The following is an 18531-nucleotide window of genomic DNA, read 5'->3' as shown; positions in this document are numbered from 1 at the left end:
ATTCAGATGCCTGGAGTAAACTGGAACAATTCAATGAAGCAATAACTTCTTATTAGCTGTTTAATTGGCCAGGCTACTCAAGGTCCCAGGGAGTTGAATTTTCTCCTTCTGTGCTCCAAACTTTCACTGTTTCCTTTTGCAAGGTAATAATATTGGAGATGGCAGATGTGGTGGCTCAGTGACTAAGATGCTGAGCTTGTCGATCAGAAAGGTCAGCAGTTTGGCAGTTCGAATCCCTAGCGTCGTGCAATGGAATGAGCTTCCATGCTCCAAACTTTCACCGTTTCCTTTTGCAAGAAAATAATATTGAAGATAGGGGACGTGGTGGCTCTGTGGCTAAGATGCTGAGCTTGTCAATCAGAAAGGTCGGCAGTTCAGCAGTTCAAATCTCTAGCACCACATAACAAAGCCACAAAGGTCCTAACTGAAAGCCCCCCATTTAATTCTGGTACTGACCAGAAGTCCAGTTCCCCCACCATATAGTCTCCTCCTAGCACAGTATCCTTTTTCCTCTACCAACTGGAAGTCTGGTTCCCCCACCATAGAGTCTCCTCCTAGCACGGTGTCCTTTTTCCTCTACCAGGCCTAACTGAAAGCCCTATGAATTGTGGAGCCAACCGTAAAACCCACCCCTTGCCATAGTGTCTCCTCCTGGTGTGTCTTGCTTTCCCTCCCCCAACTGGAAGCTCCTCTCAAAATTGTGACACTGACTGGCAACAGGGAGCTACAGCAGAGGGATGAAAAAGCCACATGTGGCTACAGAGCCGTGGGTTGCTGACCCCTGGGCTAGTTACTTTCTCTCTACCTTAGGAAGAAGAAGGCAACAGCAAACCTCTTTTGAAACCCTGGCAGTCCGCAGGAGTCAACAGTGACTCAAAGATGTCCACACACACACACACACACACACACACACACTGTCAGAGAGAAGACTTGATTGTGCCAAACTCTGCTGAATTGAGTGAAGTTTCCTAAATTACTTGGCAACTACTTTTTACCAGTTTTACAAAATGCAGCTATATCAGAGACATAAATCTATACAAGAAAGGAAGCTTATTAATACTTCCACAGTTGATTTTTTTTAACCTTTGCAAGCTTTTGCTTCCTGCAAAAATAAATTTAGCTAATTTGGTTTTTGTTTCTTAACTCTGATTTTTTTTTAAAATTCTGCATTTCCCACTGTTTGTAGATTGAATGTCATCCATACTTCACTCAACCCAAACTTTTAGAATTCTGCAAATTGCATGATATCGTTCCTGTTGGGTACAGTCCACTAGGCACATCAAGAGATGAAAGATGGTAAGTTATTGCATTGAAGATGAAGAGGAGGAGGGGAAGAGGAGGAGTGAAGCAAATGTGAAAGGATTTATGGTTTAATGCTGATGCAACTTTGGGACCAAAGCAGAGAAACAGAAATAAATAATGTTTTGTTATGGATCCATTGTGATGTTCCATCACTGAGACTGACATGGTGATTCCATGTAGGTGAAGAGAGAAGTAAATGTGAGGAAAATTATCAAAGTAGAAGTTCTCCTGGACTGCTCACGCAGTTAGGGATGATGATAGCTCTAACATTTTTCTGATCCATCCTCACTGAGCAGCCCTTTTTTCATATGACAGTTGACAATGCACTAATAGAGAAGCAGAGAGGGATCAGTTCAGGGATGAAATTCGACCGGATTGGACCAGATCGGGCAAACCGGTAGGAACTATTGGAATCAGTTTGCCAAATTGGTAAAAATCACACCTGGTTGGCACCACCAGTGGTGGGTTCTGGATCCCGTTGCAATCGGTATGGTGCAATGGGGGCCTGCGTCCCCACATGCATGCGCACAGCAAGTGCGCACATGCATACAGCACGCAGATGTGTCATTACCTCCACAATGCTTCTGTTACGTCTCCATGATGCTCCAGCTGCTTGGCGGAGCATTGAGCAGGTGCTGTATGCTCCGTGCGCATGCGCAGAAGCGCAGAAGCACCCAAATACAGGTAAGGAGCTCGGGCGGGTGGGGCCTCCAGAGCACCGTACCGGAACGGTACCGGTGATTCTGGCAGGCACCGGTACACCCGTACCAGGGTGTACCACATGCAACCCACCACTGGGCCCCACCCATGCCCGCCCAATTACTTGCTTCATTGCCCAGTTGCCTCTCATCTTTTCCCGCTGCTCACTCGGCCCTTCCGGCTGCTCGATCCGCCCAACCAATCCAAAAGTTTCTCATTCTATTCATTGCAAAGCTGCTTCAGCCTATCCCAGGAGGGAAGGGGCCAGGGGGGACAATAAAGGGAGCAGCAGCTCTGCTGTGAATGGAGAGAGAAAAGTTCGGATTCTCTCTGCCACAGAATTCAACATTAAATGCAGGAGAGAGAATCTGAACTTTTCTCCCTCCATTCACAGTGGAACTGCTGCAACCTGTCCCTTTAAGGTAGTCCCCGGGAAGGAGGGGCCAGGGGGATGATAAAGGGAGTAGCAGCTCCACTGTGAATGGAGGGAGAAAAGTTTGGCTTCTCCCTACCACAGCATTCACTATGAACCCTTCTCATTCTTATACACACATTTTTTCCTACCGGGTTCTCTGGGCGTGATTAGGTGTGGGGGTCATGTGACTGAGTGGGCGTGAGTGTGAGTGACATCGAGTTGGCCACACCCAGTCAGACACAGGACCCGACCACCACCAAGCCATGCCTACAGAACTGGTAGGGAAACAATTTGTATTGTATTGTATTTGGTTTATTTGTATGCCGCCCTTCTCCAGGAGGGACTCAGGGCGGTGAACAACTCAAAGGGGAAAGGGAACATAAACAACAGTACACATAATTAAAATACACGAAAATCACACAGCCATACCAGTCGAGAGGGGAGGGGAACTCATCAACCCCAGGCCTGCCGGCACAGCCAGGTTTTGACGGCTTTCCGGAAGGCCTGGAGAGAGGTGAGGGTCAGGATCTCCGCGGGGAGTTCATTCCAAAGGGCCGGAGCTGCTATAGAGAAGGCCCTCCCCCGGGTAGTAGCCAGATGGCATCCCCGGATCAGTTCTCTAATTACGGTATATACCCTCCAATTTCTGATTTCCCTACAAGTCCTGTTTTATTTCAATGCTACAACCATCAGAACATAACCTCAGCTAGGGGTTCATTTTTCTGATAATAACAAAGCTCCTTTTATTTCCTAATGAAAATAAGAGTTTGAATAAGGATTAAGCCTTCCGAAAGTCTACCAAGACCTGGCTGTTCCGGCAGGCCTGGGCTGTTGACCTCATGAATGAGGTCCAGCCCCACTAAGGTTGAGTGCATGATGTGCCTTTTTAATTTGTTTCCTCTCTATTTTAAATTTTTTAGTATTCTTTTTAGAGTTGTTTTATGTAAGCTGCCCGGAGTCCTTCGGGATTGGGCGGCATATAAATTCATTAAACTTTGAACTTTGAACATTAAGAGTAGAATGATTTCAAAATGGCATTTTGATTGATTATGTGCCAAGACATTTTTGACTCCCAGCAACCACATAGATATATTTTCTCCATGACGATCTATCCCTACCGTGTTTCCCCAAAAATAAAACAGGATCTTATTTTATTTTGACCCACGAAATATGGCCTTGGTCTTATTATCGGGGGGGGGGGGGTGTCTTGTTATTTTGGGGATGCAGGAGGCAGCAAGCATGGGACTGCATGTCCTGTCGACCCCATTGCCTCCCCTCCCTGTTCTTTGCTCACTGGGCCACGTGGGTTGGGATGAAATAATGATAAAAAAATTGTGGATAACTGCTGCTACAGTACCCTTTGGAAGGCCGGTGCAAAGCGCGTGGGGTGCATCACTTGGCCTCCTGCTGCTTTTGTGGGCGTAATCAATGGCAAAAGCAGCCACGCTTACTGAAGGCAATGGCCTGAGCAGCACCTGCAAATCAGCTGTTTTTTTGAATGGCAGCCAGATCGGCTCAACTGATCCGATTAAGGAGCCGAAAAGCACTGAGGTGACCGGGGAAGGGAAGGGCTTCCTCCTGTACTTGCCACGGCACCCTTTCACTAGGGCTTATTTTCAGGGGAGGGCATATATTTACACCCACCTCAAAAACCAGGCAAAAACCAGGGCTGGGCTTATTAGTAGGACATGTCGTATTTTCGGGGAAACATGGTATCATGTTCTTTCATGTCTCCCAAGGGTGCACTCATTGCTTCTATGACTAAGTCCATCCAACCCCTCCATCCACTGCTGGTTTTCCCTCTTCTTTTCTTTCCATCTCTCTTTCCCACCATTGCGGCCTTTTCCACAGGACTGGTCTTTTGCATAATATATCATAAGTTAAATAATTTGAGCCTGGTCATTTGTGCTTCGAGTGAGAACTCTGGGTTGATTCGTTCAATGATCCATTTGCTGCCCATGATATCATTAGGAATCTTCTCTAATACCCATGATGGTGAACTTATGGCACACATGACACAGGTGGCATGCAGAACCCTCTCTGCAGGCATGGCAGTCATCGTCCCAGCCCAGCTCCACTGCACATGCGCATGCGCCTCCTACTGTCTAGCTGGTGTTCGGGTCTCTGCCGCGCATGCAAGGGGGGTAGGGCACATGTGGGACACGCACACACATGTGCAGGAGGGTGCATGCACAGGGGGTGCTTGCATTGCATTTTGGGGTCTCATGCGGTGCCCCCATGCCCCGTTTTGGCTTCCAGTTTAGTGCAGGAGGACTTCCAGGCCCAAAATAGGGCACAGTGGGGGATGTGTGCTGGCCAAAACAGGGCACATTTTGGCCAGCAGAGTGCTTCAGGAGGTCCACCAGGCCAGAAACAGGGCATGGGGTCCATGTCCCACATCCAGTTTTGCTGTCAGTGGCACCACAGGCTGGTCCTTTGCTATTTCCAGGCCAGATTTAAGCATCCTTGAGTTTGACACCCCTGTCCTGGATTGTATCATGGAAACTGACTGGTTTTCTTCTTTAGTATAACATGGATCCTGTATACAAGCGATTTGTTATCTGTTCCACAGTCAGCACCTAGCTGTCTCTTTAATGATATAATCAAATGCCTCCATCTCCTTTTAACACTCCTATGGTTAATTTCTGGTGATACCCATGTCTAGAAACATCATTTTGGATGTTTGAAAACAGTGTTAGCTATGAAAAAAATCATTGGAGTAGGAAACAATAAGTTTGTCTCCTGTGCCTTTCACTTTCCTAAGCCATACAATCCAACTACATTTTCCTTCTTCGTGTTTCCAGTTTCGTCACTCCAGTCATCAATCACAAGCAGCATCTCTTGCTTGCACATCCTATTAAATCATAGACTCATAGAAAAAAAATCATAGTTAATATTCTGACTCAATACATTGACCAAGGAAGAAAGCAACATTAGAATTCATTATTAGGTAAACTCCCCATTGGGAGAGCGAGTACGTTCAGAGAAGCATTGTGAGAGTTGTGTTGAAGAACACACACACCAGCATACAGAGACACTGCAGTTTAAATAGGCTTTTACTGTCATGGAAATAGAGGTATCAGAGTCCATCAAACAGTCCAAGTCATACACGGATAAGACAGTCAGTCATCAATGTCTTTCAGTTAAGGGATAATCCAAATAACATAGTCCAGTAATCATATAATCAGTCCGGTACACAAAGTTTGCTAAGAGTTGCAAAACTTACAATAGCTCACGGCACTCAGATCAGATCAGCCCAGCATCTAATAAACAGAGAGCTAACAGTCATTCTGGCTCCCTCTTATGGCCGATTGAGGAAAAACAGCAACCAATCACATTTTACAGTATGATTTAAAGAAACAGGTATAGCATTGTTACATGATTGCCAACCCAACCATTAGAATTATGTTCCTAACAGTCGTGATCATCCTCATTCATGGCTGAGATTATGTAATTATTGAAGACATGAATTTTGATTTGAAAACAACAAAAGATGAATAAAAAATCTAGAAAAGATGAATAAATCATATGCTTCGAGTAACAACCAGCACAGGAAAATATAAAACATGGGGGGGAAATGGACTGTTTCAATACAGAGCAAAAACTCTGTGCATGAAACTATTCAGGAGAAGATAGATGTCTTCCTGGCCATGATTTCCATTATGGATTTCAGCCAGCTCCAATTTGGAAAAGACATTTCTTTCTATATTAAACTGTCCGAAAGAACAGATAGAAGACCTCTTCTAAGGTCATGTCTACTGCAGATGTTTTAAATTCTTCCATTCCAGCCAATTGACTTTTTAAAAAACTGAATGCAAGATTGAAAGCTAGAGTATTTTAAACCGATGAAAAGATTTTTAATTAAATATTAGAGCTACACATAAAAACAATTGTTCTCTACTATGGCAGCTAAAATCATGTTTTCAGCCTAAGGACAATCTTTGAATTTTAATTGTCCTTTTTGTTGTTGTTGTTAGTTGCGAAGTCGTGTCTGACACATCGCAACCCCATGGACAACGTTCCTCCAGGCTTTCTTGTCCTCTACCATCCCCCAGAATCCATTTAAGATCACGCCAACTGCTTCGGTGACTCCATCCAGCCACCTCATTCTCTGTTGTCCCCTTCTTCTTTTGCCCTCAGTCTTTCCCAGCATTAGGCTCTTCTCCAGTGAGTCCTACCTTCTCTTTAGGTGGTATTTGAGTATTTGAGTTTCATCTTCAGGATCTGGCCTTCTAAAGAGCAGTCAGGGCTGACCAGTTTGATCGCCTTGCAGTCCAAGGGACTCACATGAGTCTTCTCTAGCACCATAGTTTAAAGGCCTCAATTCTTTGGCACTCAGCCTTTCTTTCTTATGGTCCAACTTTCACACCCATTACAACATTGCAACTGGAAAATTGCCCTTTTACTCATCTGTTTATATGCCAACACGGTTAGATTTCCCCAGTTAACTAAATCTGGATCCATTAAGTACCATGCCTCAGTTTGAACAAGGATCAATACTGCATTTGATTTAGTAGTGGATATACTTTTGATTATTTTCAGACTTGATCACAATAGTTGTTGTCTTGTGCCAGCTCCTTTTCAAACCCATCTTGTAATCTATGTATCTTCCTCCTAAGGAAAATCTGATTCTTTTTTTCCCCTTTGTGTATTTTTTTACAAGGGTGAATGTATCCTCCCCTCCACTCTTGGATGATCCGTTGCTAAATGCCATTGGAGAAAAATACAACAAGACAGCAGCTCAAGTGGTCCTGCGCTTCAGCATTCAGCGTGGCGTGGTGGTCATTCCAAAAAGCTTTAACCCAAAGCGTATTAGAGAAAACTTCCAGGTAAACACAATGAATGAATGCAATGTAGACTCTTTCCAACTTAAACAAAATGAGGCAGTCTTCAGTTTTTTAGATTTAGTGTCTGTTACAAGTGCCATTACTATTACTCTATCCCCAGTTGTATCTGGGTGGAGATATTGCAGCTGTGATTCATCCACTGTAACCCAAGAATGAATATCATTCTACGCCAGCAGCAGTGGTGGGTTTCAATTTTTTTTAGAACCTCTTCTGTGGGTGTAGCCTGCTTTGTGGGAGTGGCTTGCCGGGCATGTGACTGGGTGGGCGTGGCCAACTTGTAAAATGTGGTGAAACTCGCTTAACAATGCTCTTGCTTAGAAACCAAAATGTTGGTTCAGAAACTCTGGCATTTGAAGTCTTAAAGCTGTCAAGTTACAAGACCCTTGCACCCCTAACCCTTTAGAAAAAAAAACCCAGGGGTGTTTGAACTTGACAGCTTTAAGACTTGTGGACTTCAACTCCCAGAATTCCTCCTCCAGTCATGTTGGCTCAGGAATTCTGGCATTGAAGGGTGCAAGTCTTAAAGCTGTCAAGTTACAAGACCCTTGCACCCCTAACCCTTTAGAAAAAAAATCCCTAGGGGTGTTCAAACTTGACAGCTTTAAGACTTAAAGGTTTAGATAGGCCTCTTAGAGGCGGGCAGGGCAATTGGTGAGCCTGCCAATCAGTGAGCGCTGGGCGGGGCAACCATGGTGCGGACAGGTGGGGGGAGGGAGCTGGAACCGGTTCTAAACAGCACGGTAGATTTGTGGAATCTCTTTTATAGAAGAGGTTAGAACTGGCAGGAACCCACCCCTGGCCAGCAGCCTTCTTCAATCTTGCATCTTCCAAATATATCAGTCCCATCCTTTCCAGCACAGCAAGGCTCTTGAGGAGTTTTCCAATCCAGCTTCTTTGGAAGGAGTCCGGTTGGATTAGAAACCAGAAGGATAAAAGATCAGGCGTCTTTTTTTCCATCTTTATTCTTTCAGATGTCTGTAACATTTTTTAATACATTTTGAAAGCTGCAAGTTGTCCCCTTTTAAAAGCAAATAAATATAGTAGATAGCACAAACAAGGAACATCTATTTCTCACATGTTACCGAACTACAGTTCCCAGCAGTCTTGGACAGAGTGGCTAATAGTGAAGGCAGCTGCATGTTAAATTTCATATCTTCTGAAGGATCACAGATTCCATATCCCCAGAGAGATTATGGATTGATGAATTTGATTGCTGATTAAACTAGGGCCAGTCATGTTCTTACAGGGTGACATATGTGATAAATGTGAATGCCCTCCTCCTCTCCTCTTTTTTTAAAAAAATTCTCCAAGGGATTGCTTCTTTCCTTCCATACAGTCAGTTAAATTTGCCATTTCGTATCCTTATTTTAGGGGAGGTGGTGGCTCAGTGGCTAAGATGCTGAACTTGTTGATCAGAAGTCAGCAGTTCAGCGGTTCGAATCCCTAGTGCCACATAACTGAGTGAGCTCTTGTTACTTGTCCCAGCTTCTGCCAACCTAGCAGTTCGAAAGCATGTAAAAATGCAAGTAGAAAAATAGGGAAGGTAACAGCGTTCTGTGAGCCTTCAGCGTTTAGTCATGCCGGCCACATGACCACAGAGATGTCTTCGGACAGCACTGGCTCTTCGGCTTTGAAACAGAGATGAGTACTGCCCCCTAAAGTCGGGAATGACTAGCACATATGTGCAAGGGGAACCTTTACCTTTACATTCTTTTTGCAAATAATTTATACTGTGTTTTTCTTTCATAAGATGCTGCTTGAACTAATGTGTCTCTTTCTTTTTTGCGTTAAGATCTTTGACTTTTCCCTCACTGACAAGGAAATGAAAGATATAGAAGCTCTGAATAAAAATGTCCGCTATGTGGAGCTTTTAATGTAAGTCCCTGAATAATTCCAAAGATTGACAATTGGGGGAAATTTGTGGTTTTTACGGGATACTCAGTACATCACTGTCACTTTTTAAGAAAAAAAAATGGGGGCTATAAATGATTTGTAAGGAGATTGGGGATTGCTTGATTTGTATGTCTTGTGAACTTGCCCAACTGCTTTGTATAACACATAGCTAAAAACTAGAGTTTAGAATAATGTGTGAAGGGTCCTATATAGCCATCACATCGAAGGACAAATCTCTTGAGCTTCACACTTTTGCTTAGTCCCATGATCCTTAGGGCATCACAGGGCAGTTGCTAATAGCCAGAATTCCTTTGGCTGGGAAGTTGGCACAAACCCATTTTCTGTTCATTCACCGCTCTCCTAATATTCATGCTCCCGTGAGCACAACAAAGATTAAGAATATATGGGAATTATAGATCAGTTTTTCTTTCAAAGGTAGCTTCACTTTCCCTCAAGCTTTTTACCTCAGCATGTAGAAATGTCATCAGTACCACAGAGTTCTATAAAAACAGGAACATCCCTCGTGTGGTTGTGTTTCCAGACAGAAATTGGAATAAAACAGCAATAGATAAATGCTAAGATCCATGACTCCTTCATCGGTATATTGTAGTGATGGTGAAACTTTGTGGCACCGAGTGCCCAAGCAGGACCATGTGTGCATGTGTGAATCAGAGCGCTGGACCCAAAGACCAGCTGGCTGGTGCACATGTGCCTGTTTTGGGGGCATTTTTCCAGCTGCTTTTGGACCGGTTTCAGGCCAGATTGGGGACCAGTTTTGGCCTGAAAACAGCCCCAAATAATCAAAAAACAGACTGACAAACAGCTTGGAAACAGCCCAGAAAACAGCCTGAAAAACAGCCCAGGCTGTTGGATTATTTTTGGCTGCTTTCAGGCCGTTTTCCAGCATTCCGGAGCCTGCAAAGAGCATCTGGCAATGGCACACATGCCCACAGAGAGGGTTCTGATTGCCACCTCTGGTATGCGTGCCATAAGTTTGCCATCACGGGTATATTGGATTAAAATCTCCAGAATGTTTAGCCAGCTAGATTGCTTTTGATTCTCCTGTCTTCCCACAATGCAACAGTCTCTGTCATGAAATTCTGTTCATCTTGAAGCTAGAAAATGGCTTTAAGTTTTCCAAAAAAGATTTAGGAGCACAGTAGGCTATTTGATGAGGCTACTGCTCACTTTCAGGATTGATAACATTGAAATCAGGGTCAAGAAATTTGCAGAAGGATAAGCAGAGTAAGAAATGACGCCAAGATTTATTTCACATACGCCTGTGTGCTGGAAGCTATCCAGACCATCCGTGTCCTTAGATAACCAAATGAAGATCCCAGATTTAGCCCCAGCAGCCCAATTAAAATGGATAGCCAATCTTAAATTGGATGCCTGGCAGTCCAGAAAAACTAACAGAAAGTTAGCCAAACCAGAAAGGCCAGAAACCTTTGGCAGTTCAGAGAACTGAAACAAAATTCAGTAATGGCTCTAGTCCTCAGCATATGTTGCTTAATCAGCAAGTGTTAAAGAGGTATAATTTTCTTTTATTTCTCAATAGCCAAACAATACTTTGGACATGTCCTTTACCTAGGGCAGGGAGTTCCAAACTTGGCAACTTTGTGGGCTTCCTTATGCTGATTGGGGAATTCTGGGAGTTGAAGTCCACAAGTCTTAAAGTTACCAGGTTTGGAGAGCCCTGACCTAAGGCTAGGAGATGTAGATTGTAAAATTCCAGACAGCAAGCCTGTCCCACAAAACACATTGAGTGATTTTAGGCCCCCAATGTCTCAATCTAATCTATTCATACAGGTGAGGTGGAGTTAAGATTATGTTGTTAGACACCCAAAGTCATTGGATAGGAGATGGACAGCAAATAAATTTCATAACAACAAACAAACAAATAAGATTAGGGGCCTTTTGCTCTCAGAGAAAAGGAATTAATGTTCCTAGTAATACCAAGTCTCCAAGATGAGTCCATAATTTCCGTCAATCATATGAAAATTAACCTGTCTCATTATGAGATGTTTTTTTCAAATTCCCAGCCTATCCAGATATTTGCTGAAAATCTCTCATCCAAGTAGTAACCCAGACTGATCTACCTTAGCTTCTTGAGGTTAATCTTAAGGTCACCTGGTGCTGCCTATTAGTGGCACTACACTAGAACTAATAGTAATGATTATTTTCTCCGTTAGGAATTTTAGTACAATTCTCAACAAAGTTGCCATGACAACCAGCATTTTTATTTCTTCAGAGGCTTTAAGGGAGGTGGCGAGTCAGGAAGGACATTTAATATATTAATACAGGGGTGACAGTCAAATGTTTTCCCTACTGGTTCTGTGGGCATGGTTTGGTGAGGGGAGTTTCCTGTGACTGGGTGGGGGTGACCAACTCGATGTCACTCACGGCCATGCCCACAAAGTCACATGACATCCCCCCACCAAGCCCCACCCACAGAACCTGGTAGGGAAAAATGTGTGGATGAGCACAAGAAGGGCTTACAGTGAATTATGTGGAAGAGAAACCGAACGTTTCTCCCTCCATTCACAGCGGAGCCGCTGCTCTCTTAAGGTCCTCCCCAGTCCACTCTCTCCCAGGGACTACCTTAAAGGGACAGGCTGCAGCAGCTCTGCTGTGATTGGAGGGAGAAACGTTCAGATTGCGTGGGCAGATTGAGAAGCCGGAAGGGCCACGCAAGTGGTCAAAAGAGGTGAGCGGTGACTGGGCAAGCGGGACACTGAGTGACCAAGCAGGCGACTGAGCAGGCATGGGCAGGGCCAACCAGGGGTTGATTTCTATGGGTTTGAGGGACCGATTCAAATTGTCCCTACTGAGCCGGTCCAATCCGGTTGAATTTCACCCCTGTATTAATACACAACTGTGGTCTTTCTGCCACAACTTCTAGTAAGGCATCATGGGCCATACAAAACAATATTGAGAGTTCTGGTTTAGCAATTCTGGGAGAGAGGCAGTATTTTCATTCCTAGTTTTGCTCATAGCAAATACTGTTTGTGAACCAGTTACGTGACTGTTAGTGTTTCTTTTAATTGACCTTACTAATCCTAACTTTTAATTTCCTGCAGGTGGAAGGACCATCCTGAGTATCCTTTCCATGATGAGTACTGAAAATCTGGGGTATCCAAGAGCATACATTCACCTGTAGTGATCTCAGCTAATATCTTATACGTTTGTATCTGGTAGTAGTCCTTAAGTCACTTAACCCAATCCAATCCTTAGTGCTACAATTTATGTAGTGGATATAGAAAATAAGGCCCATTCAGGAAAAAAATGTTTTAAAACTTAATGTGCAAATACTGCCAAATGTAAACTTTAGTAGATGAAAACAGGATTGCCTTTTTTTTAAACATAGATATAAAAAATATATCTTTCTCCAGCCATCTCAAAACGTGTCATGATTAACGCACCTGAAAGAACAGTTTTGGTTAAGCCTGCAGTGAACCAGAACTACTGGATGCAAAGGCAGGAAACATTGATTGAGGGCAGCAATTATTCCAAGTAAATCTGGAAATAATTTTTGGGAATTGTTTGGATTGCTTTTTTTTTTTTAATGGCCTTCCCGGTTAGAACACTCTTTACTCTTACAGCTGACTTATATGTTTCATTCCTATTACACTGTTTGTATGCATAATCACATGGTATATCCCCCTGAATTAGCCTCCCTGAAAATACTTGCAGATGTGCTAGGCTGCAAACTTTCATATTTCCCAGGGGCCACTTGCTGCAACAGAGAACAGCACACTGCCGTCACATGATCAACATTGCTACCTTCCATGCCAATTTCCCCAGAAAGTCAAAGGTGAAGCTGGCAGGAAGATTGCAGAGAGCAGGAATAAGCTTCCCTGAGAATCCCTCAGTCTCTCTGCACTTGCCCCATGCCAGCCACTTGTGTGCCCACGCTCCCCCTCCCCAGCCTATGTGGCTCCTCCTGTTTAGCGCACTACACCTCTCCAATCCATGCAGCAACTCTCATATCCTTGCTCACCTTTGCCATGTACCCACGCACCCTCCCAGATCACCCTCCACCCTCCCACAAAGTCATGGGATTCAGCCAGTTTGCATCAGTTTGGGCAAACTGGTTGTTAAACTACTGCTATCAAAAGTGGATCCTGGGCGCTGCCCTCCAATGGAGAAATGGGGAGCGGAGAGGCTGGTGCAAGGGAAGGAGAAGTCTGCTTTCCCTCTTTCTTCTCCCTGATCCTTCTCCTTCCTTCGTGCCGGCCACTCTGTCGCCTGTTTCTCCATGGCAGTGCAGTGCCCAGGATCCACTTTGATAGCAGGGGTGTTTATGGGTGGTAATTTAACAACTGGTTCACTCAGGCTCAGGTTGGCCATCGCAGGAGGCTTGTTCCACATGTGCAGCGGAGCTGGAGTATGGGAATGGGCCATGCCTCCCATGACAGCCAACCTGACCCTGGGCGAACCAGTTGTTCAATTATTTGAATCCCACCACTGCTCCCACATCTCTCCCTCATTCAGCAACAAAGGTGGGTTCCTACCAGTTTGACCAAACCGGTAGTGGTTTGCTGGCATGGGTTGCTGGAACCAGCAGCCACCCAGGCCTGCCACACCTCCGAACCGGTTCCCTGGTTGGCGCAGCATGGTTCTTTTTCATTCTTTAATGTTCTGAGCACACGCAGACCTATTTATGGGCAAAATTGGGTGCGCACCAAACCGGCAGCAATACTGGCAGCAATCCACCTCTGCCCAATCTATTTATTGTCCTGCATGCCTGGGACTTACATCTTCTCAGCAGCTTCCCCACTGACTTTGGTTATGGGAATCTGGCAAGACGTTCCCTTACCTAATGACTGTAGGATTCAATTCACAAAGGCAGCCGGGTCTTCAGAGATTTCTATCACTAAGCAATGCTGTTGCACTTTATGTCCCGCATTGCTTAGCGATGGAAATTCCAGGTCCAGTTGCTGTTGTAAGTTGAGGATGATCTGTACTGTCATTCTCATTTCGCAGTTACAGTTTGCCTTAGAAAATGCATGGTACTGGAATACAGAAGGGCAGCATCTTTATGTATCCTTGATTGGGATGTAAAATTTTAATCCTGCTCCAGTAAGGTTAGTGGAACCTCGCCAGTAAATCCAGTAGGAGTAAAATGTAACACTCTGTGCTGTACAAAATGTGCTGCCCTTTAAATGCTGTATGCATTCATCAAATAGCTGGCGATGGAGAAGACATTAAAAAAAATAATCAAGGCCCCCATCCAAAGTTAGATGTGTCTACGTCCCATTTAGAACATGATAGTCTTTCAGCAGTCTAACATTCTGCTTTTATCTCAAACCACAACTAGAAAAATGATAACTCTCTTGGCACAAGTACGGCCTTTGACTGAGACTTCGTTCCAAAACTTTGACCATTTGGTTTTCAAATGCATACCAGATGACAAATCTCCACTGAGATGCAAAAGGCCCCAAATTGGAAAGATAGTAAAATTAGTCCACTCATGGGTCCAAAGAAACCTTGGTGAATCCAGTCCTATTCATTTGTTGAAGATTTAAAGCAAATTAAACCAAAGAGACTCCATTCCCAAGAGGACAGTCAATTCCCAAACTTACCATATTTTTCAGAGTATAAGATGGACCTTTTCCTCCCAAAATGAGGGTAAAAATCTGGGTGAATACAGTATTTTTGGCCTCACAACCCCCCCCCCTTTGCAAAAATGGACATGCAGAGGGTTTGGGAGGCCTGTAAAGTGGTTCTGGGGGCTGAGGAGGGCAAAATTGAGCAAAAATGGGCCATTTTCTCATTTTTGCCCCCCCAGCCCGCAGGAGCACGTTATAAGCCTCCCGAAGCCTATGCATGCCCTGTTATTTTGTGAAAAACAGGCCATTTTTTACTCATATTTGCCCCCCTCCAGTCCCCAGCAGCACTTTGCAGGCCTCTCAAACTCTCTGCATGCCCCATTTTTCACAAAAAATGGGGCGTGCAGAGGGTTTGGGAGGCCTGCAGAGTGCAAAAACCTTTTTTTTAAATTTACCTCTTCAAAATCTTTGTGCGTCTTATACTCTGGTGCGTCTTATAGTCTGAAAAAATCAGTATAATGGGGCAACATTTTTTTTAACTATAGCAAAGTTTTTTATACTTTACTACTTTGGAACTGGGGACAATCAGCTTTATCTTCATTTAGCAAGGGGCATATGCAGAATGTTATTGTTCTGTTGGAGAGACGAAAAAAAAACTGTGTTGGCTAATGCCATCCTTTGTTCACCAGGCAAATTTCAAGCCTTTATACGGTCGGATACATTTTAATGAGACACTGGCCCACAAGTTGTGGCAATTTTTAAGGCTTTGGGATTTATCATTCCACTTTATTTTTTTGAGATCTTGAGCATTGGATAGGGGAAAAAATGCTTTAAAAAGCTAAAAAAAAATAGCTGAAAGTGAAAAAAAAGTTGGCCATGCCCACCCCAGTCACATGATCCACCACTAAGCCATGCCCACAGAATGCGGTGGGAGGGGATTAGATTTTACCACTGTATATGATGTTGCCAATACTGCCAGTCTAAGCAACACAACACGCGCACTTGTTGGCTAGGGAATTCTAGGGTTGGAGTCCACACATCTTAAAGTTGTCACATTTGAAAAATACTGATGTAAAAATACCTTTCCCAACCTAGCCCAGCAAAAGTTGGATCTGGAGAAATCTCAGTGCTATGAGACAAAGAGTAACAACCAATAAAGTCAGTTGCAAACATCAGCTTTGTAAAACATGAAAATACAGTGAGGGGATGGCAAAAAAAGAATGTCATATTACACATTACCAAAGGCAAAACAAACAAGCAAGCAAAAATGCACGTGGCTATCCAAAGAAAATTTGCATAAGGTTAACGGCAATGCCTCAAATTAAAAACTGACAACAATAAGGTGGGAACATTTGTTAGAATTCCCTGGCATTATTGAATTATAGATCCAACACATCTGGAAGGCACTAGACTGTGAAAGACTAACGTACTCTCTTGAGCCGTCCACTGATTCCAGAGACATGTAACAATAATCAAACAATGCATCACGACTCAGCAGGAAACATAAAATAAACCCAGTTGGGTACTGTAAGCAATCCAAAATACAAAATGCTTTGTTGCAATGGCTTAAATGAAAAATAAGTGTTCGTGGTTTAGGATCAATACAGAAAAGGGGAAATGCCTATCTCCAAGTAATTCTTCCATTGGCTACAGTCAAGCAGAAAAGCAAGAATGAGGTGTGCTTAGGAAGAGGAGGAGCCAACGTCGCGACGTTACATCATGCAGACTTGACAGTCCGAGTCTGCCGATGACACTTTTGCCCCTGGACGGTCCAACAGGACCTAAACCGTCCCAAAGAGATGGTGACTGGGAAGACAAGACCTTGCTTGTCGCAGGACACTGCAAAGTCCTTGATCGACCCAAGGGAAGTGCTTCCAACTGGTGGCAAACAGGAAGCCCCTAGGCTGACATAGTCAGAGACAGCTCCGGAAAGAAAGAAGAAGGGAAAGTGTTCCATCTGGTGAGGTTCTTTTGTTCTTCTACTTTTAGAAGATTGCCCTAAGAAACTTTTTTTAAGCTAAATTAGTCCTTTAAGTAAGAACAAAGCAGCAAATTTAATCCCTATTGGACTGCCTTAGAAAGTTTTTTGCTCTTGCTTGTAACAATGTTTTGTGGATTGAAGTGACTGCAACGTTTCCTATTTCTCCGCTTGAGGTGAATGGACTGATCTTTTTTCTTCTATTTCTTTTTACTACTTTAATTTTTTTGGCTTAAACTAAAACTTTTTTTTATTCTAATAAACTTCTCCTTCTACTTGTTACAAAATTACATTAAAGATATTTAAGGAAAAAGTATTAAAAATAGTTGAAACTGCCATTTGGAAGCCTAAGTCTGAAGTTTTCTTTTTTGTTGAAACAATGTATCCTTTGTTCATTCCTATTTGACTACACTGACTTTGCAACAGAAGAGTTTGGAACTGTTTTTTAAAACCTGATAAAGACTCAAGGTCACAATCAGTGTACTGCCGGTGCTTGTGGAAAATATCTTGGCAAGACTAGGAAAAGGAAAGAAAAAGATAAGAACCCTTCTACTTTGAAAACCATAAAAGAACTTGCATTTAAGATTTAAAATAAAAATAGATATATTCTTCAAAACATTTTGACAGGCTAGAGTGGCAGTAATTATCAAATTCCCCCTTTTCTTTTTTTTCTTTTTTTTTAACTCTGAAAAATGGATCAATACTCAGATGAAGAAAACATGATAATCCAAAATATTTTGGCTGGACTTCAAAACATCTCAGAAGGACTTGAGATATTTGATAAGAAAATGGACAGACTGTGGGATATCACAGAAAAAGATGATGGGGTCGGAGCCCCAGAAATTAAAGAAGCAAATGAAAATACAGAAAACCAAGATAAGACATTTGATGAACTTATTAATGGAGTAAATGTGAGTGAAGGCGGAAAGAAGGGAAGCTGGAAAAGTGACTTTGATAAGTTGGTGCTTCATTCCAAATTCCAAGATGCAGAAGAAAAAGAAAGAGCAAAAAAGATGGAGTTAACAAGACAAATCTATCCAGAAATAAGTCTGACAACCAGTGTTAAGCTTACATTAATAACAATTCAAGGGCAACGAAACTACATGAGAGATCTTTTAAGCTACAAAGTGCGGAGAGAAGCCTTAAACCCTGGAAAGGTCCTGAAAAGAGAATTGACACAACAGCTGGCGAGAGAGAAAAGACCATTTTGTTACTGGAAACACCCTGGTTAATAATGCTAGTTGATGAAAAAAAAGCTAGCTAATTATTGATGATTAACAAGTAGAGATTTTAGTACTTTGTAGACCAGTGATGGGCAACCTTTTTGGCGTGGTATGTCAAAAATCGGCAAAAAATCGAGCATAACTCGCATTGTGTGTCACTTCGACAAAAACATAATTTTGCGCAATTTATAGTTTAAACTACAAAAATGTATAATTGCAATATATAATTGTATTTAATAAACCAAAAACAAATTATTTAACATACCTGCTTAGTAACTTCTTTGTTCATCAGTCGATTTCGTATGTTGCCCTTGATATTATTGAACTTGTTTGGGGTGCCGTGAACCAGGGCTGTGGAGTCGGCTGCTTCCAGCTCCACGTCCTCATCAACATGCCGCTCCAGCCCGCCCCTGCTATGAATATTCCTAGTGACGCGAGGGCGAAGAATATGAATATTCATAGCGGGGGCGGGCCGGAGCGGCATGTTGATGAGGACGTGGAGCTGGAAGCAGCAGACTCCACAGCCCTGCCGTGAACTGAGATAAGTGAGGGGGAGGGCGAATTCTTTAACTAACCAGGAGTAGACTCTCTGTGCCGGCCTGACTGGAGAGAGGCGCGCACT

General features: G+C 43.3%; 1 protein-coding gene across 2 annotated transcripts in view; it reads left to right on the top strand.

Annotated features, from left to right (window-relative positions):
• The window catches only part of AKR1D1 (aldo-keto reductase family 1 member D1), an 87588-nt gene extending 70020 nt beyond the window's left edge, over positions 1-17568 (top strand). For both annotated transcript variants that reach the window (XM_087723028.1, XM_087723029.1), the window contains exons 6-9: positions 1187-1296; positions 7080-7245; positions 9056-9138; positions 12237-17568. In XM_087723028.1, coding sequence (XP_087579154.1) covers positions 1187-1296; positions 7080-7245; positions 9056-9138; positions 12237-12279 — 402 coding nt within the window. In that variant the 3' untranslated portion in view covers positions 12280-17568. The remainder of the gene's footprint in view (positions 1-1186; positions 1297-7079; positions 7246-9055; positions 9139-12236) is intronic.
• The last annotated feature ends 963 nt before the right edge of the window (positions 17569-18531 follow it).

The sequence above is a fragment of the Thamnophis sirtalis genome, unplaced genomic scaffold, assembly GCF_051295495.1.
Source record: "Thamnophis sirtalis isolate CommonGarterSnake01/CBP01778 unplaced genomic scaffold, rThaSir2_p1.2 scaffold_9, whole genome shotgun sequence".
In the NCBI taxonomy this organism is placed as follows: Eukaryota; Metazoa; Chordata; class Lepidosauria; order Squamata; family Natricidae; genus Thamnophis; species Thamnophis sirtalis.
This window is presented reverse-complemented; position numbering and strand designations above follow the sequence as displayed.